The following is a 19809-nucleotide window of genomic DNA, read 5'->3' as shown; positions in this document are numbered from 1 at the left end:
TATTGTGATTGAACATAATTTATATAGTGTATTATATTAATGTATTTTATTAGCTACACTTGGACTGTCTTATAAATTAGAATTGGAACCAATTTGGGTTTAACCTGTTGTACTTTTCTAAAATTTTTGTTATGTTAAATGATTTAATAAATAGATGTTTGTCTCAAATTTGTTTATAAATTACCTTCAATTTTATTTTCAGGTAACTGTTGTAAAAATTTGCGAGTTATGAGTAGAGTTTTTTATAATTATTATTATAATAATCTATCTCCCGTTAGCATGTACTACTATTAAATTTGACCGTGATTACTTCCTTACAGAGTGATGTCATCTAACTAAACCAAAACCTCGAGAACCAATGGAAAAGCGGCCAACATTGCTATGACATCAACAATCAGTTTTTGATCGCGGTTAAATTTAATAGACGTGTAAGCAACTGGCCGTTCTTAGCTATCAGTAAGGGCCAGACCACACTAAGCGTTTCATCAACGCAAGAGCAGGCGCCAACGAAATCAGCGATATGAATTTAGCAGTCTGCTCTTGTTCACAATCTCAGTGTTAATGTTTTGTCAAAAGTAATCCAAGCATGACTAGAATTTTCAGTCTATTTTTATTTTATCTTATTTTGCCCATTTTTTCAGGCTAGACAAAGTTGAGAATTTTTTATTGAAATTACCATTGTTCCAAACCAAATTGCTCTGAGATCATTAGTGTTACTTCGTCGTGATTAGTAATTTCCCCTGTAATAACTGACACAGGAATTATTCATCCAAACGAGTTCTACTCGGAAATCTTCATTTCATTCACTCGTTTGCAGCGGCTCAGAAGGTCACATTCATCTATCTGAACAGAAAAGCTTCCAAGTTGCAGGTATGAATATTTATTAAAATTTTATTTATTATTTGTTCAGTCAGGAATTTATTTGAGCAGGACTGGAATGTCAACAGTGTTTATTTTCAGTTACATGCTCTAAAATCTAATGAAAAATTAACTTCTGTATTAAAATAAAGCCGGATTGGAAAGGCAAATGAGAACTAAAATTAGGATATGCGTTATTGAACTATTTTTGGAATTCTCAAAACGAGAAAATTTATTCTATTTACATTTGTGTAGCCTGTAGCATGCAATTACTAAGAGTAGATTGGACATTATTATACATTCAACCCATTTTAAAAATTAGCAGAGTTGGTCTCGAAAAGTATATTATAAGCCTTCATCAATTAATAGTTTTTCAATATTGAAAATCTCCAAATTACCTGTTTTGTACAGCATCTATAAATACTGATATCAAAATATGAATGTGTGGATTCTATCAGAGTAGTTCTCTCCGTAGCAGAAATAGATGAAGACATTATTCACCAGAAGATGCATCTGAAAATATTGGATATATTGAATATACATTTACCGATTCTTCAAAAAATCACAAATCAAGGATATTATTGATTTTGATCAATGATAAGCACTATTTTTAGTGAGCCTGTTATAAAATATTCTGTGTGCATTTCAATCGCCAGCAGGCTATTAATATCGCCATAACTCTGTAGTTTGTTGAAGTTCCTTTAAAACGTGCTCAGATATCTTTCGAGGCTGTGCAAGAGCCTAAAAAAATCATTTTGCTGATGATATTTTTTCAAAGTTTTTTTATTTGGATACTATGAAGTTATCAAAATAATAGAGGTTTCTTATGATGTGTTTTTGTTTTCTGATTATTACTTGTTAGATTAAGAATGAGAAGAGTGGAGAAGGAGAAACAATGCTGAAGAGGCCGTAGTATAGTAGCCTACGCTTTATAGGCACATAGGCTGAGATGGTTTGGGCATGTTCTTTTCGATTAATGAGGCCAGAATGCCAAAAAAGTGCTTGAAGAGAATCTTTACTTAAGGAGGAAAAGGGACAGACCAAGAAAACGATGGCAGGATGAGGATAGAGATGATTTGGTGTAAAGATATAGGTTATAGAGGATGGAGAAGATAGATTTGATGACAGAGAGGCTTGGAGGATTGTTTTGGAGGAAGCCAAAGCCCACCCTGGGATGTAGAGCGAGCTAAGGGGGAAAAATAAAAAAGTAATTAGGTAAAATAATTCTACATTTTCCAGGCTTTTTTTACAACAGAACCTTTGAGCTACTAAATTAATCTAATTCTTTCTCATATTCTGAAGTATTCTTCGTGCACATATCCAGGCATGGTTGTTATAAATGTTAAGCCAGTTAATTTAATACAAGGTTAAAAGAAAAATATTTCGAGAATCTTTAATAGTATGAGTTTAGGCTATTGAAGTATTAACTCTGACTACTTGAATCTCAATAATTATGATAAACCAGTAAAAAGTATGATTTCCTGTATGTTTGTTGCCCATTCCCGTGTAAACCTCGCACAAATAGGGGGTTTCTGAAAAATCGCCTGGACGTTTTCAAATGACAACAAAGAGGACATGTCCGGGAAAAGAGGACGTATGGTAACAGACCGGGTTGTCAATTGTCATACTTAAGCTAAGCCAAGCGTTGTCGACAATGTTTTACTTCAATTTAATATTGTTTAAAATATTTTATATTATTTAACAACGTTTTCAGAATCTTAATAAAATGACTTGTAATCTATTATATCATCTTTGCAGAGAACTATATTATGGGGCAAATAGTTTTATACCTTTACTCTTTAGGCCCAAAGATACTAATAATCGGCTACAGTGCCGCTGTTTGTTAGTATGTAGCCTAATTATAATTACTGGAGTGAGCCAACAGGAAAAAATTGTTATTCTTTGATTAGCCAACCGGCACTCAAAACTCTTGACCTTGTGCCAGAACAGAACCCAGGTCGATGCGCGAACAACACAGCAGAACAGGTTTCCAGTGCATAATGCAAAAAATTCTTCAACAACATGATTGTGATGCTGGCTAGTGGAGTAGGAAGCGCTCAAGTTCTGGTTATCACATTCAGTAGTTTCTGTTTGCAAGAGACTGAACTAAAATTTTGCGAAATAATCAAGTCTCCTCAGTGCTAGTTTCAATCGTAACGTTGGTACTTGGTACTGTAATTGCAGGCTCCTACCTGTCTGTAATCTTCTTGTATCAAATTATTGAGTGAACATCTCTTTTGAGTTTCCGTAAGTCTACAATAATCAATTACTTTCAATTGCATTGAAGCGCATAACTAATCTCAATGTTCAAATCATACCGTACTGTACATCATCTACAATAATGCCAATGTAGGTTTTTTTGTAGAATTCCAACCTCCAATTATTTAAATAGCTACCGGTACACAATTATCAATTAAAATACTTATATACATTGTTGAAATTAATCATGCATCTGACATGAATTTATAATGGTGATGATAATAATTGGCTATTGATAATAGAGTTGATGATTGAGATGTAAATTCTATTTCACCAAAGTTATCAAATACGGTACCCCTAGTTGATGCTAGAAATCTTCCCATTTTGATGTAAATTCTGCAAATGAGTTATGTAACGGTACAAGTGAAAATCACCAGTTTTGAAAATCACATGACATTCAAATAGTCATCATTGTTCTAGGAAGGTCTAGAGAATTATAAAAAGTATCAAGATTACTTTCACGGTACAAAAATTGCATATCAGTAGCAGTAATTTTCACCACAAGTATAGAAAAAATTTCTCTTGGAACTGTAATAACTATTGTTTTTAAACATTGAAACATGTACCGGTACCGTATCAGAAGTAGAGGTAGAGATGATCTGTCTACACGGTACTGGTTACTTCCTAGTTATAACTCGGTTATTGACTTGCATGATATTCAATGATCGTAGGCTACATGCTACAATGCATGAAAATTAACCAAGCTTGGATGCACCAGTTAACAAACACCAACCAATAAACATTTACCATATAGTGTACTAAACATAGAGAATAGAAACATTATTGAACTAGGAAAATCAGAACCTTGTAATCGACTTCAATACGATCTCTATTATGTATAAAATATACAATTTATCAAAGACCTTTATAATATAGTAGGATCGGATTTGTAATATGTTTACCGACATTTTAGCCCAGTCAATGAAGACAAAAAACAGGGTTTTGCGGATTTGCGCAACAAATTAGAGGAAATACCTTTCTCAGCCCATGTGAGAAAGTCCTGTTACATCGATTTCTCCATACAACAACGTCAAAGCACTCCTCCATGTATGAATTTTCGGATTGAGGCTGAAGAGGTTTTGTCTACGGCGGTGTGTGGGTTTCTGGGCATAAAAGTGGATTCTGGGCTTAAATGGAAGATGCACATTGAATGCCTCATCAAAAAGCTGAGTAAGGCTGTCTTTGCAATATCAAGGCTAGCAATATCAATAATGAGTCAGAAAGTGAGCTTGACTGCCTACTATGGATACATACTTCCAGCCTCTCCTGACCTATATGGCTTAATGTTCTGGGGGTTGTCACACGACTCAATAAGGGTATTTAGGATGCAGAAGAGAGTTGTCAGGAAGATTTTGAAGAGATCTCCAAAAACCGCCTGTAGAGGGTCATTTAAAAAATTAAAAATGCTTACTCTTCCCAGCCTCTTCTTTGAGGCAAGCCTTCAGTATATATGATAAAAAAGATTTTAAAAGCTTTCCCTCGACAGAAAAAATTAAATGGAACAGTTAAAAGATTACTATATACATTTTTCGCGCTAGATGCCCATTTGAGTAATACTACCACCAGCAGGTGTTTCCCGGGAAAACTATTATCAAAAGTGTTTTTTTTCTGTTCTTAATGCCATCCACCTCGGAAGCCCTTGGTATTAGAGAACTGAATTATTTGGTCTCAAATTGTGGACCAGGATTTTTTCTTTCATGTGCATTGAATTAAATTAAGAATAAACAGTTTTGGAATTAGATAAGTTTAAAGAAGCTGAAAATTTCAAGGAATTCATCCTCTCTTCAGAGCTCAAGCCATTTTTGTAACAAACGGAGTGGATGAAGGCAAATTTGAGACTACAGGGTTTATAGAGGATAACATTTCCTACAATTCTGTACCAATCACTTGTCTTCATCCACTCCATTTGATTGGAAAATGACTTGAACTCTGGAGAGAGGATGAATTTCTTGAAATCTTCGACTTATTTAACTAATCTTATTTCAAAACATTTTTTTCTTAATTTAATTTTATGCACATGAAAGGAGAAATTTTGGTCCACAATTTGAGATTAAATTCAATTCTCTATCACCAAGGGCTTCCGAGGTGGATGGCATTAAGAACAGAAAAAACACTTTTGATAATAGTTTTCCCGGAAAACACTTGTTGGTGGTAGTATTACTCAAATGGACATCTATCGCGAAAAAACAGATATTGAGAAGGTTAAGGCGGGCTACACACTGGTGTCGTAGACATGATGACATGAGGCATCGCCTGTGTATCGGGCAGGTTTCGCACGGAACCGGTTAGCCGGTTTCATGCGACACAAGTCGCGCGAGACATCATTCCGCGCATGCGCTCCAGCCACTGCTACTGCCAGCACTGAGCACTCTTTGTCACTGCTCATGCTCAGTCTGTAATACAGCTTTGTAATAACCGAAAATCACGAGGCATGCGACAAACGACAGACACATGCAAAAGACATGCATGTCTCATGGAATTTGATAAGAAACGACACGCGTCTTAGGACGCGTGCCTTGAGACACCAGTGTGTAGCCCTTCTAACTTTACCGTACAATAATTAAGATTATAGGACATCAAAAAGTTTGACTTTTACGAGTTATTTTCTACTTGTAATTTTGTATATGTAATTGTATGTTTAGTATGTCATTTTTGTTGTACAGAATTGTAAAATTTACAATAGTACCTACACGTTGTTCTCGGTTATATTTTTGAATATTACGAGTATTGAATATTCTAGTATATGCATATAATGAATAAGTCTGCTCACGTCTGCATGCAGACGTATGTTTTTTTTCCGTTTGTGTGCTTCTGTATGCGTTCGCCTTTACAGCTCATCTCATTCGTGTAATGAAGTTGAACGATGGAGTTGATCATGAGAATAGTATAGGGTGACTACCAAAAGTACGGTAATAGCATTTAAAAATATTCACTGCTTCAGCCAAGCCAAGATCATCAGGTTTTCAGAAATTAACAGCGGTCATGAAATTTATTCTGAAATAACTTTGTTTTATCAAGTTATAAGGGAGCAGAAACGTATATTACGAGAGGGAGTAGAATACATTATTTCAAGGGAGTAAATGAATATTAGTAACTACGAGGTCGATCATTGCATGATATGTGGGAGTGAAAATATTCATTTGAAAAGGAAATTCTAATGAAAGCTTAGATGGATCGGTGCTCCTATAAAACCTATTCTGAAAATGAGCCCAAACAGACTGAAGAATGCATTAAACTATAATGAATCAAATTCCAATGACATGGGTATTTTGAAAATAAACATCTTCAAAACAAAAATAATCCTCAAGTTTTAGTACAATGAATCTCTTACAGCTCATATCATTCATATAGTAATGAAGTTGATAAGACGGAGTTGATCCTGTTGAAGTTAAAAAGTGACTAGGCTACCATAAGTATTTGCTTCTGTTGAAAAACTGCTTCAGTTGATTTTAGAATATTCAAGGTAAAGAATTCCTCTGATACAACTTTGTTTTATTAAGTTTTAAAAGAAATCTAATACAGTATGCCGATAGACTTTAAGATTCATCATTGCATGTAATGTGAGATTTAAAATCTTTAAAGAAAAAGAAAGTTCTCATAAAAGCCTAATAGATTGGTGCTTCCATGGAACTTATTCTAATCTCAATAATGGGTGTGAGGCTCTCTTGGAAAAAGTTATTCTAGATGAAGCCGGCTCATTTTCTATTGTTGCACTGTTTTCCAACAGGTGATGAAACTCGTTCTTATTGGATTACTTATTATTCTACAATGCTTGGAAATATTTTCTGCCCGTCTAATGTACTCTGAAAAGGATCACACTCCTCAATACTCCAAGAAGGACTCGCACCATCCCCAGTACACTGAGAAGGCTCCACACTCTCCTCAATACAGTGAAGACTCGGATGACAGTGATTCCATTGTATTTCCCATTGAAGACGATGATGATAGTGAAGAGCCGGCATTTCCCAGTGAAGACAGTGGAGATGCATATCCTAGTGAAGACCCAGATGAAAGCAGTGAGGAAATTGAAGAAAATATAAGACCCCAAGCTAACTCTGGTAACATTAACAAGACAATTACCACAAAACAGAACCTTCCAAGAATTGCACCTTTCACTTCAGTTATAGTATCAGATTTTGAATGCAAGGAAAATCAAAGACTGGACATAAATGGCATTTGTAGAGATATGCGACGTGGTCGTTAGACTCAATTAATAACATACGATAGGCCTATTACATTATTAATGACTTTTATATTATCCAAATTATTCATGACTTCTCACAACATAGTGTATTATCATAGATGTCAATGAAACCTGTAACCCATTTTCAGTCTGTTCAGAATAAAATATATTGAATTTGTATTGTTTTTTATTATTAAACTACAATTCAAGAGTGAGCTGCACCATAGCATCGTACATATTAAATTATGTCCCATATATAAGATCAATGTAATCTAATTGAAGTGACTCGAGATTTTGTCAATATTCCACTTCATTTCAATAAAAATTATTATTTCATAGGAGCACACACGAAAGCATGCTCCAGTAAATGATAATGTTTATTGGAATAAAGTGGATTATTGGCAAAATCTCAAGTCTCTCCAATTATGGGAAAGTTCCACAACATAAATATAAATATTCACTCAATTAAATTTTATCAATGTAATCTTTTGGAACGCACACCTTTATTGGCCTATGGACAGAAATTCACGTTCTATGTGTTATTGGAAAAATTATTTAATTCTTCAGGGCAATTTATTTTTAAGTTTTTCCAATAATACAATTATTGAAGCAAAAAGTTCAGGTTTAAACTTTATTCAATAATACCTTTCCTATTTCTGGAACGAAAATTTGAAATTTCAGGAAGCCATTGCCCTGCTACATCAATCACAGTATCCAATGGAATTTTTGAAATATGATCCAAAGTAGACTGTTCTGATCTGTTCCAAAAAGAATGGATGAATTTTTGAATGCTTTTACATTGATCTAAGGGGCATCAATTCAATATGGGCATACTACTACATACTACTTGCGCACTCTTAATGGGACTTAATTCCCTAGATCATTTATTGGTGATTGACTTCACAATCAATCTAAATGTTAATCGATCATATCAGCCCCGAAGTAGAATTATAATTCATATATTATAAACCTATGTTGCTATCATGTTTTTTATGCAGGCCAATCAACGGTGCATGCTTCAGGCAAGCTGAAAACTTTTAAAAGATTCTAATTCTGTTTTTACTTAAAGAATACTCCTAGAAATGATTTTTTTCTCTGGGTTGACAAGTCAATCGACCTTATTAATCTTCGATTTCGTACTGCTAAAAACTGTCCCAAGCTGATTCAAGATCTCTTTGACGATAACACTTGAGAGGATGGAAGGTCCCTAGGTTTGAGATTTTCCAGAACTATTTCAATTCTGGATCGCAATTCCATAGACTTGTAAGTTGTTTCAGATTTCCAGACACTACTCCTTTTACAGCCGACATACAGTAGAAAGTCATGTAGGCATATAGTATCATGTTAGAGAGATAGACTGCCTTCTATAATTTTTTTATAATCTCATATTATTTCCAACACTATTTTCCTGACCAACTTTGTTCATTTTGGTTCACAAATTTGATAATTTTTGTATCTCTCAAGAATTTACTGGAAACGTTTTGCTTTCCAATGAGGTAGTAGGCCTACCTTTTCTCTTTTCATTATTAGGTACATGACAGTGATACTAACAGCTTAAAAGATCTCTGTATGATTATTAAACATTTTATTGAAACGGTAATTCGAATTTAATTAAATTAAGAATTGCATGTTAGAACATTCATCATGAACCCTCATATAGACAACATGCAGGACTACCAACTCTCTGATTTAAAAATTCTTATATTCCATAAATCTCTCGAGAAATAGTCTTTTAATCCATTACAGAACGCCAGAAAGCTCATGCAATGTCCAGTTTGTTCACGTATCAGAACATGAGCATCTACAATAATTGACTCCTAATTAAAATGTATGAATTCTTCAGGGCTACTTATATTTATTTATGAAATAGAATAATAGTACCATTTTTTGAAATTAAACATACAAATCACAACAACTAGTTTCAGTAATCCACACCATCTTCAGGTTTTTTTAGAAAAAATATGATTTTTTAGATAAAAAACCTGAAGATGATGTGTGGAACACTGAATTGTTTTAATTTGTATTTATAATCCATTATTTCAATAATTTCTAAAAAAGGGTACTATAATTTTATTTTATGAATGTATCCCAATTATAAGTACTTCATCATTAGAAGTAGGATGATGCTAATATTATGTAGCTATAATAATAGAGGTATACTTACTGGGAAGGTATTTGATTGGGTATTTGTTCTCAATCTATCTGGTATCTTTCGCAGGTGATGGAGCCTTCACATGCTGTCCTTCTTGGATTACTAGTTATTTCTCTACAATTCACTACACTATTAACAGCCAGCTTAGGTAACGATTCACTGAACTATGATAGAAACCGTGATTTAAGGAATGAGAAGGAAGGAAGTGGTAACTATGAAGAAACAAGTGAAATCTCTGCTGCCAGTGATGGAGAAAATATACAAATTGAGGTTAATATTGGAGAGGTTGAAGAAAATATCACTACTGTAGAGCAAGAAAAAATTCTTGAAGGTAGTAAGCACAGAGGAGGATGGAGTGAGGGGAGCGATGATCGAAAAATTATTGAGGGTGACAATGAAGGGGGTGGGAGCAAGGAAGAAGAAGATGTTGACAGTGAAGGAAGTGGGAGCAAGGGAGAAGATATTGACAGTGAAGGTAGTGATGAGATAGAGGCAAGTGCAGGTAGAAGAGACAACAAATCAAATTCACACTGTTTTTATCTCTGTGACAAACCCTACATGTGCAATTCAGATGAAGTAAAATGGTTTGAACTCGATTTCAAGGGGAATAGATGTGTTAATGTGTGTGGTACAAATCTAAACTGTGAACATTCCAGCCAATTGTCCTCCACAACTCCAAGGCATAAATTTGGTTATGGTTATGGTGTTTTAAAAACTAGGAGCTATTCTTGTGGCGCAAACCAAAGACAAGACATAAATGGAATTTGCAGGAATAAAACTGCAGGATGATTCTAAATTTATCTCCTTTACTTGTTCTGACTGTTGGATAAATTTGTTCAGCAAATAAAAAGAAATTTATTACAACTTAACCGTACGTTTTTCTTGTAAATTGATAATTATGATAAATTGATAAAAGAGTTGAATTAAGAATTGAATTGTAATAGACTTCAATAGTTTACTATACTCAAGGATAAATTGAGAGTTTCTAATAAGATCTATACCATAGCAGTGAATAAGTGATGATACTATATTTTATTTATACTTTTATTTTATGACACTTTCGAAATAATTATTATAACAATTAATTTTATTTTTCAATTGCCTAAACGTAAGAAAACATGAGTCGTGAATTTTTCATACTGGCACCGGTAGTTACTTTGAACCTGTATTTGGTATTTTGAATAGAAATATGGATAGAACTGTTTGATCATCTCATGGCACCTGTTCCATAAGAATCTAAAAACTGGAAAACTAATAGTGGAAGCCTATATGAGCACACTTCGCTAAATTAAAGCCATTTAAAAATGAAACAGAAAATTGGACACATGCATTCATTCTCGCATTATTCGCCAGAGACTTATTCTATAGAAATAAAAAAATCTTGTAGAAGAGAAACAGCGGTCAGTTTAAGCTGAATGTGCATCTTATCTAGAATAGGAGGGCAAGGATGTATTAAATTTTGGTTTGCTCACAAAACTGGATAGTTACGCTATTTATAGACGTATATAGTACATAATAAAGATACAATATTACAAGATTTCATGAAGAAATTGAATTCGTCGGTGCGGAACAATTTAAACCTCAAAGAATATGTTTTTTGAAAAGATATTGCATTCAATATTTTGAAAAAAATAGTACAAATCCATTATTGATATCATCACATCATTAATATAAGCAATTAAGACATTCGTGAAAGACATTCACGAGCTTAAAGGGAGTGATGACAATGAGAGAGATATAAGGACACTGAAGAGAGTGATATCACTATTAGCTACGACGAAGTAGTAAAGCTAATAATTTTCTGCTGCACAAACCTGAATTCTTGTGCATTGCCGAAGCTGAAAATTCATTAAATGTTATGGGAATTCAAAATTTCCAGATTCCTGTTTCATCCACCAGAGATAGAACTTGATAGATGTAGAAGTAGTATTATAGTAATTGATGTATGCCATACTTCAGATTTCAACCCTCTTCAATAAACATTTCTTGGAAAATATATATTTCATAAGATATCTTAAAAAATAAAATTATTATTGTTTTATCATCCCTTATTCAAGACTATTATTATATACATTCTTGAAGATTTAAAAAAAAAAAATTAAGTACTACAGTATCGTATGAATAATGAAATAGGCTCCTACTAACTGCCATAATTTCATTTGATAATAATTTAATACAATATTATTTCAATATCATAATTAAATGATGCTAAATTTACAGTATCACGAATGTATGAATGATTACAGAAAATGTATTCCTACCGCAGAAATATGTTATAGGTACAGTGAATTACATGACAGAGTCTATAATGGAATTTTCAATAAATACATTTTGTAATGGAAAACATTGAAATGGAATGTTTATGAAATTGCCAGACTTAGGCCTGGGAGAATTCCACGAAAATCAATTATTAGAGATGGTTTTTCTGAGAAGAAGGCTTCTGTGATTAGTTCTCGTAGAATTTAATCGGGATTTAAAGTTAACAGACTTTTGTGCAACCTGGTGACAGTTTAATAGTCTTTATAATTTTGCTATCTTTCTACAGGTTATGGCATCTTTCCACTACTCTTTGCTACTCGGATATGTTATTTTTCTCCAATGCTCTGCAATATTATCTGCCAGCCTGGGTAGTTCCACTAATGAAACACTGGTCGATAAGGATTCAACTGAAGTGAATAATGTTACCAAGGAATGTGCAAATAATATCAATAGTTCTACCACACAAAATGGAGAATACGCATGTGTAGAGCTCTGTAAAGAGCTTTATAGTTGTACATCATTGGAAATGGGCTTGTTTGAACTTCATATCAAGGGAGATAGATGTCTCAGTTATTGTGGCAAGTTTCTTGTTTGCAATGAGATTCAGAGGTTAAATATTACAGACGATGATTCGTTTGATGTTGATGACAAATTCGGTATAACAATACGAGAATTCAGTTGTGGCGAAAATCAAAGATTGGATAAAAACGGCGTTTGTAGGAATCACAGAGGATGAAATATTTTATAAGAGTTTTATATTTTATAATAGTTCTATCACTCCTCTTCTGATTTAAAGTTTGTATGTTTAAATGAAATGTAGACTATATCAGAATTATCATAGCTGAAATACAATATCAATAAGCCACACTTGTCAATATTATGACAATGTACGGTTGTATCTAATGAATTCAATATCACAGAATTCATATTGAACATTTTAACTTATGACATTTAATGTGATAACAAATAATCAATTTCCAAAGAGTAGGTATACATTACATTATATTAAATCACATTACATACATTACAATATATGCAGTAGTCAATAAGCTTTCAATTATAATTGCATGATATTTTATTTAGTGAGAAACCCTGTTACAAAATCCCTCAAGAGAATCGGAGATTTACCGATTTATTTTACCACTTGGGCTATCATAAACAACAATTCGAGTAACAAGGGAAGTATTATTGTCACTAGTCACTGTTTACAGTATATAATATTATTGTAAGACGAATAACAATCATCAAAGAAGTAGCATTGTCAATAACTTTAGTATCAAGGTACTACATTTATTATTTGAAGTCACTAAAACCTTCTTAATTAAATCTATTACGATTATGATGATAGTTTACTGAATTATTCAGTTTTAATCATCGTACTTTAAAATTACTTTTTTATTTAAACAACAACCATTGTTATTAATAGAATATTTCAATTACTAGCACTATCTCAATACAATATTAAATGATGTAACTCGTAATACTCTTAAATAAAACACTTGACTTTACTGTTTACAATTGCATTTTCATTTTCCATCAGGATCTCATGAATGTAAGACAGGAGCCATTTCCAGTGTAGCCTATACATCTTGAAATAATTCATTTTTAGATGTATAAATATATGAATGATTTTATTAATAAATTTAAATGTTTAATTCATGGAGGTCCTTGATAACCTCTGGATGCTTCCGCTGCCCTATTTTAAACATGTTTCATGATTGCAGATCGAATTCCTAGTTTAGAAAACAGATTCGTTTGTTTTTCTTGGTTTTAATCAATAGCCTATTGAAAACACAAGACCTTATTCCATTTATTGACATTAGACTGAAGATTCATTAATTACCTATAAACTCTGATTTTTTTACTGAAATATAAGAATAATGGGAGAACAATGAATTGAGATGAAAATCATTTTTCTATCTATTTCAAATAATAGTATTTTTTATTACACTGACGATTTTGTTTCATTCACTCAACATAAAAATAGGTTTCAAATTATGTTAAATCGATTACATTCATTCGGCTATTTTAAATCATATAGGTAGGTATTATAAGGAATAAATGAGGAGTTGATTTGAAAGACGTCAAACAAAATGATAACTTGAAGAATGGAAAACAGTAGAAGAAAAGGAAGTTCTATAAATATGATGAAACTCTTAATAAAGCGATTGGTTGAATTTAATGTTTACAATTGTGTAATTTCAATTTTTGACCAGACAAAAAAATGCCATTTTGAGTGATCTCTAATAATTTTGAAGAATAGACGCACTATTCGAATTCACAACAAAATGTCTTATGGAATTGAAAGTAGTTTTATTTTTCAACAGGTAATGGAAGAATCAATCAGTTATTGGATTCTTCTTTTTGGATTTGTGGTGATTACTCTACAGTGTTGTGAAGCATTCCCAGCCAGCTTGGGAAATAATACCTCTGAAAATGGATCCCAACCAGATCAACGTCAAGTGAACTCAAGTGGAGTCAGTGAAGGCGAGGAAGAGGACAAGGGGCAGAGTGAGACAGAGTTTGCAAATAGTCAGATGAATTCTACTAAATGCATTAATCTTTGTGGGATTAGTTATAAATGTAATTCAGATGAAATAGGCTTGTTTGAAGTGAATTTAAAGCCAGATAAATGTATTGAAATTTGTGGCACAAATGTTGAATGCATTGGAAGTTTGTATGTAAACAATGGGACTGCTAGTGGCAATAATGGGGGAGGAAATGGTAGTTCTTTTGGTGGTGCAATTAGAACGCAAGATTTTAAATGTGTTGGAAATCAAAAGGTGGATATAAATGGCAACTGCAGAAATAGAAATAAATCTTGAAGTACGTTTCTCAAGTAAAAAAAACTTAATACCTATACGCCTTGCAATGGATGTCTTAAAAATAGGACTTAATAGAATCAGTGGAATATTGACAAAATCTCAAGTTTCAAAATCGAAAGCATGCTCCTGTAGAATAATAATTTTTATTGAAATAAAGTGGAATATTGACAAAATCTCAAGTCTCTTCAATTATGGAAATATTCCACAACATAAATATTCACTCTACAAATGTTATCAATCTGGTATCCGCTGGGGTCGATGACACCCAGAATTTCATTTCCTTCCGGTGGGGTTGGACTGTGCAGGACGCTGGTTGAATACATGAGGACGACAAGAAGATTTTAACACCGATTTATTCCACAGAATCAAATAAGAACAAAGTGGCAACCCAACAAAATGAAAATAATAGTATTCTCAAATCTAAACACAAAATATGGCAACAATAGTATAAACGATTCTATTCCACAAAATCAAAGAGGAACGAACAAGTGGCAACAAGACAAACTAAAAATATTCTTAAATCTAAACTTAAATTATGGCTACAATAGTATTAACGATTCTATTCCACAAAATCAAAGAAGAACAAGTGGCAACACGACAAACTGAAAATAAAAAAAAATATTCTCAAATCTAAGCAGAAAATACTAAGATCAATCTCGGGTAAAACCATATCAACGGTCTCGAAATTGAAAAATGGTTGGCGAGTGGCTTTCTAACAATAGGTAATCTCCGAACTTTGGAAAACTCAATAGACTGGAGAAATGAATAAATTCAAAATAATAATAAATAAGTCTGTAATTATATTAACTTTATAATAGAAACTTCAGTTAATAGTGGAGTTCACTCAAACAAAACAAAATGGATAATTAAAGACAAAATTTGTAATTTAATAAATCATGTAAATAATTCAATCATATTAAAGTTGAAACCATTAAAATTAATAATTTAATGGGGCTCAAGTAAGGTAATCAAGTCAAGGACTAATAATTTCAGCTCAATAATTCAATCAGACACAAATAAATGAATAAATATTAGTCTATAAGAACTATGGATTTCGTGGGATCAGATAGAAAAATAAATCTGATACACACCACAAATAAGATGATATTAGTATGAACAACAGAAGGTTGAACTAGTAGCCCTTCCTGAGTTTCTCTCCAAAGGGCGAGTAAGATCAATAATAGATAATATACTGGATTAAGTTCAACGTAGTAAATAACCTATGACAACGATCTTCTCAGGGAGTATTGGAATTATCAAAATTAGAGTTTGTTTTGATTAATAATAATTCAATTTAATGATAATGAAGATGATAATGTCTATTCATTTATCAATCAGCTCTTCGCTTGACAAAGGACTGCACACCAAGTCGTCCCTAATTGAATCAATATTAAAGGTGAGACTTTACAAAATCCAACTCATAAATCAGCTTATGATTTAGAACGTCATCAGCTACACAAAAGGGAAAAATAAATTTACTTATAATAATTTAGAACGTCATTAACCACACAAAATGAAAAAAAATAAATTAACTATTAATTTAGAACATCATTAACTACACAAAATAGAGAAATAAATTAACTTATGATTTAGGACGTCATTATCAACCACATAAAATGGAAAAACAGATAAATTAGCTTGTTAACTGTCAGGGTTAAATTTACAATAAATTTCTCATTTCTTAAGAGATTGCAAATTATATCGATCTAGCTCAAAAGAATTGGAAACAAAACAGACTTTCACCAAAAAACTTTTATCTAGAGATGAGGTCTTGACCCCACTAGTTACTTTAACAGCTCTCTGGAAGATAGCCTGGGCCTTCGCTGGTCCCTCTCAGAGGCAAATAAGAACAAAAATTTATTACCGAAATTATAGACAATACAAATATAACGTTACTCCTCTCACAACAATACAAAAGAGAAGGTGATTATGATTTTAAACAGAACAACAACCTTGAGGAGGATGGATGGAAAGACTATCAAGCATCAGTTACAAAAATTCAAATACTCAAATCTAATAAAATAGTAAATTATAAATTAACTTAATTTATTTATGGTTATCTTAACGATGTGCTACCATTGAAGACGCTTGACTATTAATCAGTAACTTAATCTCTTGTCTCAGGGCTTTGAGTAGGCAGAAGGCCTCCTCCAAAAGGGACTTTGAAACTTAAAAATTTGAAAGACTTTAATTCAATTTGAAAAAAAAGAGAATTACAATGATTAAGCTGTACTGGTCAAAATGAAACAATGGGTGGCTCAAGCTTAATAATGAATCAGGGACTCACCAGCCACAATGTACACTCTCCCAGTTGTCCACTCCATCCGCCTGTGTTCGCTGCTTCTGGGCCCTCTTCAGGTGTCCTCTCAAATTATTTCTAACACTATTTTCCTGACCAACTTTGTTCATTTTGGTTCACAAATTTGATAATTTTTGTATCTCTCAAAAATTTACTGAAAACTTTTTGTTTCCAATGAGGTACGGTAGTAGGCCTACCCAATGTACCTAGAATACATTCTAGGTCCCTTAGGTTTTCTCCTTCCATTATTACATGACAGTGATACTAACAGCTCAAAAGTTCTCTGTATAATTACAACAGATTTTATTGAAAAGGTGATTCGAATTTAATTGAATTCGATAGAATTGCATGTTAAAAAGATATTGCATTCAATATTTTGAAAAAATAGTACAAATCCATTATTGATATCATCTCATCATCAATTAAACAACCTCTATGCATGAACCTTATTTATATGGGTCACTCTAAAAATCTGCTATCTTCGAGCAGGCTATGGAATCTCCCAACTGCACTTTGCTTCTCGGATACACGGTACCTATTTATTACTTTTCTATAATTATTGTTCTGCAATATTTTCTAAAAGTTCTGCTACTGCTCCACGCATCCATAATCAAGATATAAAAATCCAATATAAGGTTCCAGTCATCGTAAATAATGTTAACGACTGATAACGTCTGATGCAGACTGATTAAGTCAATGATGTTTCTAATGAAAAAATAGTAAGGAAAGTGATGAATTCGCCTGTGTGAATCTCTGTAACGAGCTTTAGATGTACTTTATTGGAAATAGGTTTGTTTGAAATTCATTACAAGGTAGGAAAATGTCTCAATTTCATTGTTGTGAGTTGTAATGTTTGTAATAAATTCAGATACGGTACCTGTAAACTCTAATGCAATGAATAGAGTTGCTGAGAAGAGAGGTGGAAGTGGTGTCATAAATGGATGAGGTGAGACCAGTGGAAAGGGTAAAGAAATTGAAAGACTTGTCATGAATAAGGCTTATAAAGACAATGTGAGACCTGGGAAAAGCGGAATAAGTGATGAAAAGGATGGAGAAATCAACTATAAAGAAGATGCTATGAGGGCAGTGATTCCAACAATGAAAGTGCATGGGGGAGGCGGATTTGATTAAAAAAATAATCATTGTAAAGATTGAGGTAAGTGTTGTCAATGACAGGAGTTTCACTAATGTATAAATGATTACAGAAAATGTATTCCTACCCCAGAAATATGTTATAGGTACAATGAATTACATGATAGAGTCTATAATGGAATTTTCAATGAATTCATTTTGTAATGGAAAACATTAAAATGGAATGTTTATGAAATTTCCAGACTTAGGCCTGAGAGAATTCCACGAGAATCAATTATTAGAGATGGTTTTTCTGAGAAGAAGGCTTCTGTGATTAGTTCTCGTGGAATTTAATCGGGATTTAAAGTTAACAGACTTTTGTGCAACCTGGTGACAGTTTAATAGTCTTTATAATTTTGCTATCTTTCTACAGGTTATGGCATCTTTCCACTACTCTTTGCTACTCGGATATGTTATTTTTCTCCAATGCTCTGCAATATTATCTGCCAGCCTGGGTAGTTCCACTAATGAAACACTGGTCGATAAGGATTCAACTGAAGTGAATAATGTTACCAAGGAATGTGCAAATAATATCAATAGTTCTACCACACAAAATGGAGAATATGCATGTGTAGAGCTCTGTAAAGAGCTTTATAGTTGTACATCATTGGAAATAGGCTTGTTTGAAGTAATTTGAAGCCAGATAAATGTATTGAAATTTGTGGCACAAATGTTGAATGCATTGGAAGTTTGAATGTAAACAATGGGACTGCTAGTGGCAATAATGGGGGAGGAAATGGTAGTTCTTTTGGTGGTGCAATTAGAACGCAAGATTTTAAATGTGTTGGAAATCAAAAGGTGGATATAAATGGCAACTGCAGAAATAGAAATAAATCTTGAAGTACGTTTCTCAAGTAAAAAAAACTTAATACCTATACGCCTTGCAATGGATGTCTTAAAAATAGGACTTAATAGAATCAGTGGAATATTGACAAAATCTCAAGTTTCAAAATCGAAAGCATGCTCCTGTAAAGTAATAATTTTCATTGAAATAAAGTGGAATATTGGCAAAATCTCAAGTCTCTTCAATTATGGAAAAATTTCACAACATGAATATTTACTCTACAAATTTTATCAATCTGGAATCCGCTGGGGTCGATGACACCCAGAATTTCATTTCCTTCTGGTGGGGTTGGACTGTGCAGGACGCTGGTTGAATACATGAGGACTACAAGAAGATTTTAACACCGATTTATTCCACAGAATCAAATAAGAACAAAGTGGCAACCCAACAAAATGAAAATAATAGTATTCTCAAATCTAAACACAAAATATGGCAACAATAGTATAAACGATTCTATTCTACAAAATCAAAGAGGAACGAACAAGTGGCAACAAGACAAACTAAAAATAAAAATATTCTTAAATCTAAACTTAAATTATGGCTACAATAGTATTAACGATTCTATTCCACAAAATCAAAGAAGAACAAGTGGCAACACGACAAACTGAAAATAAAAATAATATATTCTCAAATCTAAGCAGAAAATACTAAGATCAATCTCGGGTAAAACCATATCAACGGTCTCGAAATTGAAAAATGGTTGGCGAGTGGCTTTCTAACAATAGGTAATCTCCGAACTTTGGAAAACTCAATAGACTGGAGTAATGAATAAATTCAAAATAATAATAAATAAGTCTGTAATTATATTAACTTTATAATAGAAACTTCAGTTAATAGTGGAGTTCACTCAAACAAAACAAAATGGATAATTAAAGACAAAATTTGTAATTTAATAAATCATGTAAATAATTCAATCATATTGAAGTTGAAACCATTAAAATTAATAATTTAATGGGGCTCAAGTAAGGTAATCAAGTCAAGGACTAATAATTTCAGCTC

At 32.8% G+C, this 19809-nt stretch overlaps 1 protein-coding gene across 3 annotated transcripts; it reads left to right on the top strand.

Moving 5' to 3' along the window:
- Positions 1-735: 735 nt before the first annotated feature.
- On the top strand, positions 736-11991 carry LOC111054736. Of its 3 annotated transcripts, none has more exons than XM_022341835.2 (2): positions 736-870; positions 6845-7480. In XM_022341835.2, exon 2 carries the CDS (start codon positions 6848-6850, stop codon positions 7319-7321), a length of 474 nt encoding a protein of 157 aa, XP_022197527.2. In that variant the 5' UTR covers positions 736-870; positions 6845-6847; the 3' UTR covers positions 7322-7480. The 3 variants fall into 3 exon arrangements, with proteins under 3 accessions (XP_022197527.2, XP_039280524.1, XP_039280525.1); XM_039424590.1 differs by lacking the exons at positions 736-870; positions 6845-7480 and adding exons at positions 2536-3105; positions 9519-11991; XM_039424591.1 differs by lacking the exon at positions 736-870 and adding an exon at positions 2536-3105.
- Positions 11992-19809: the final 7818 nt, after the last annotated feature.

The sequence above is a fragment of the Nilaparvata lugens genome, chromosome 3 (assembly GCF_014356525.2).
Source record: "Nilaparvata lugens isolate BPH chromosome 3, ASM1435652v1, whole genome shotgun sequence".
NCBI lineage: Eukaryota > Metazoa > Arthropoda > Insecta > Hemiptera > Delphacidae > Nilaparvata > Nilaparvata lugens.
This window is presented reverse-complemented; position numbering and strand designations above follow the sequence as displayed.

Coding starts and splice junctions, on each gene's coding strand:
- LOC111054736 (XM_039424590.1), top strand. CDS start 9,522: ATGGAGCCTTCACATGCTGTCCTTCTTGGATTACTAGTTATTTCTCTA.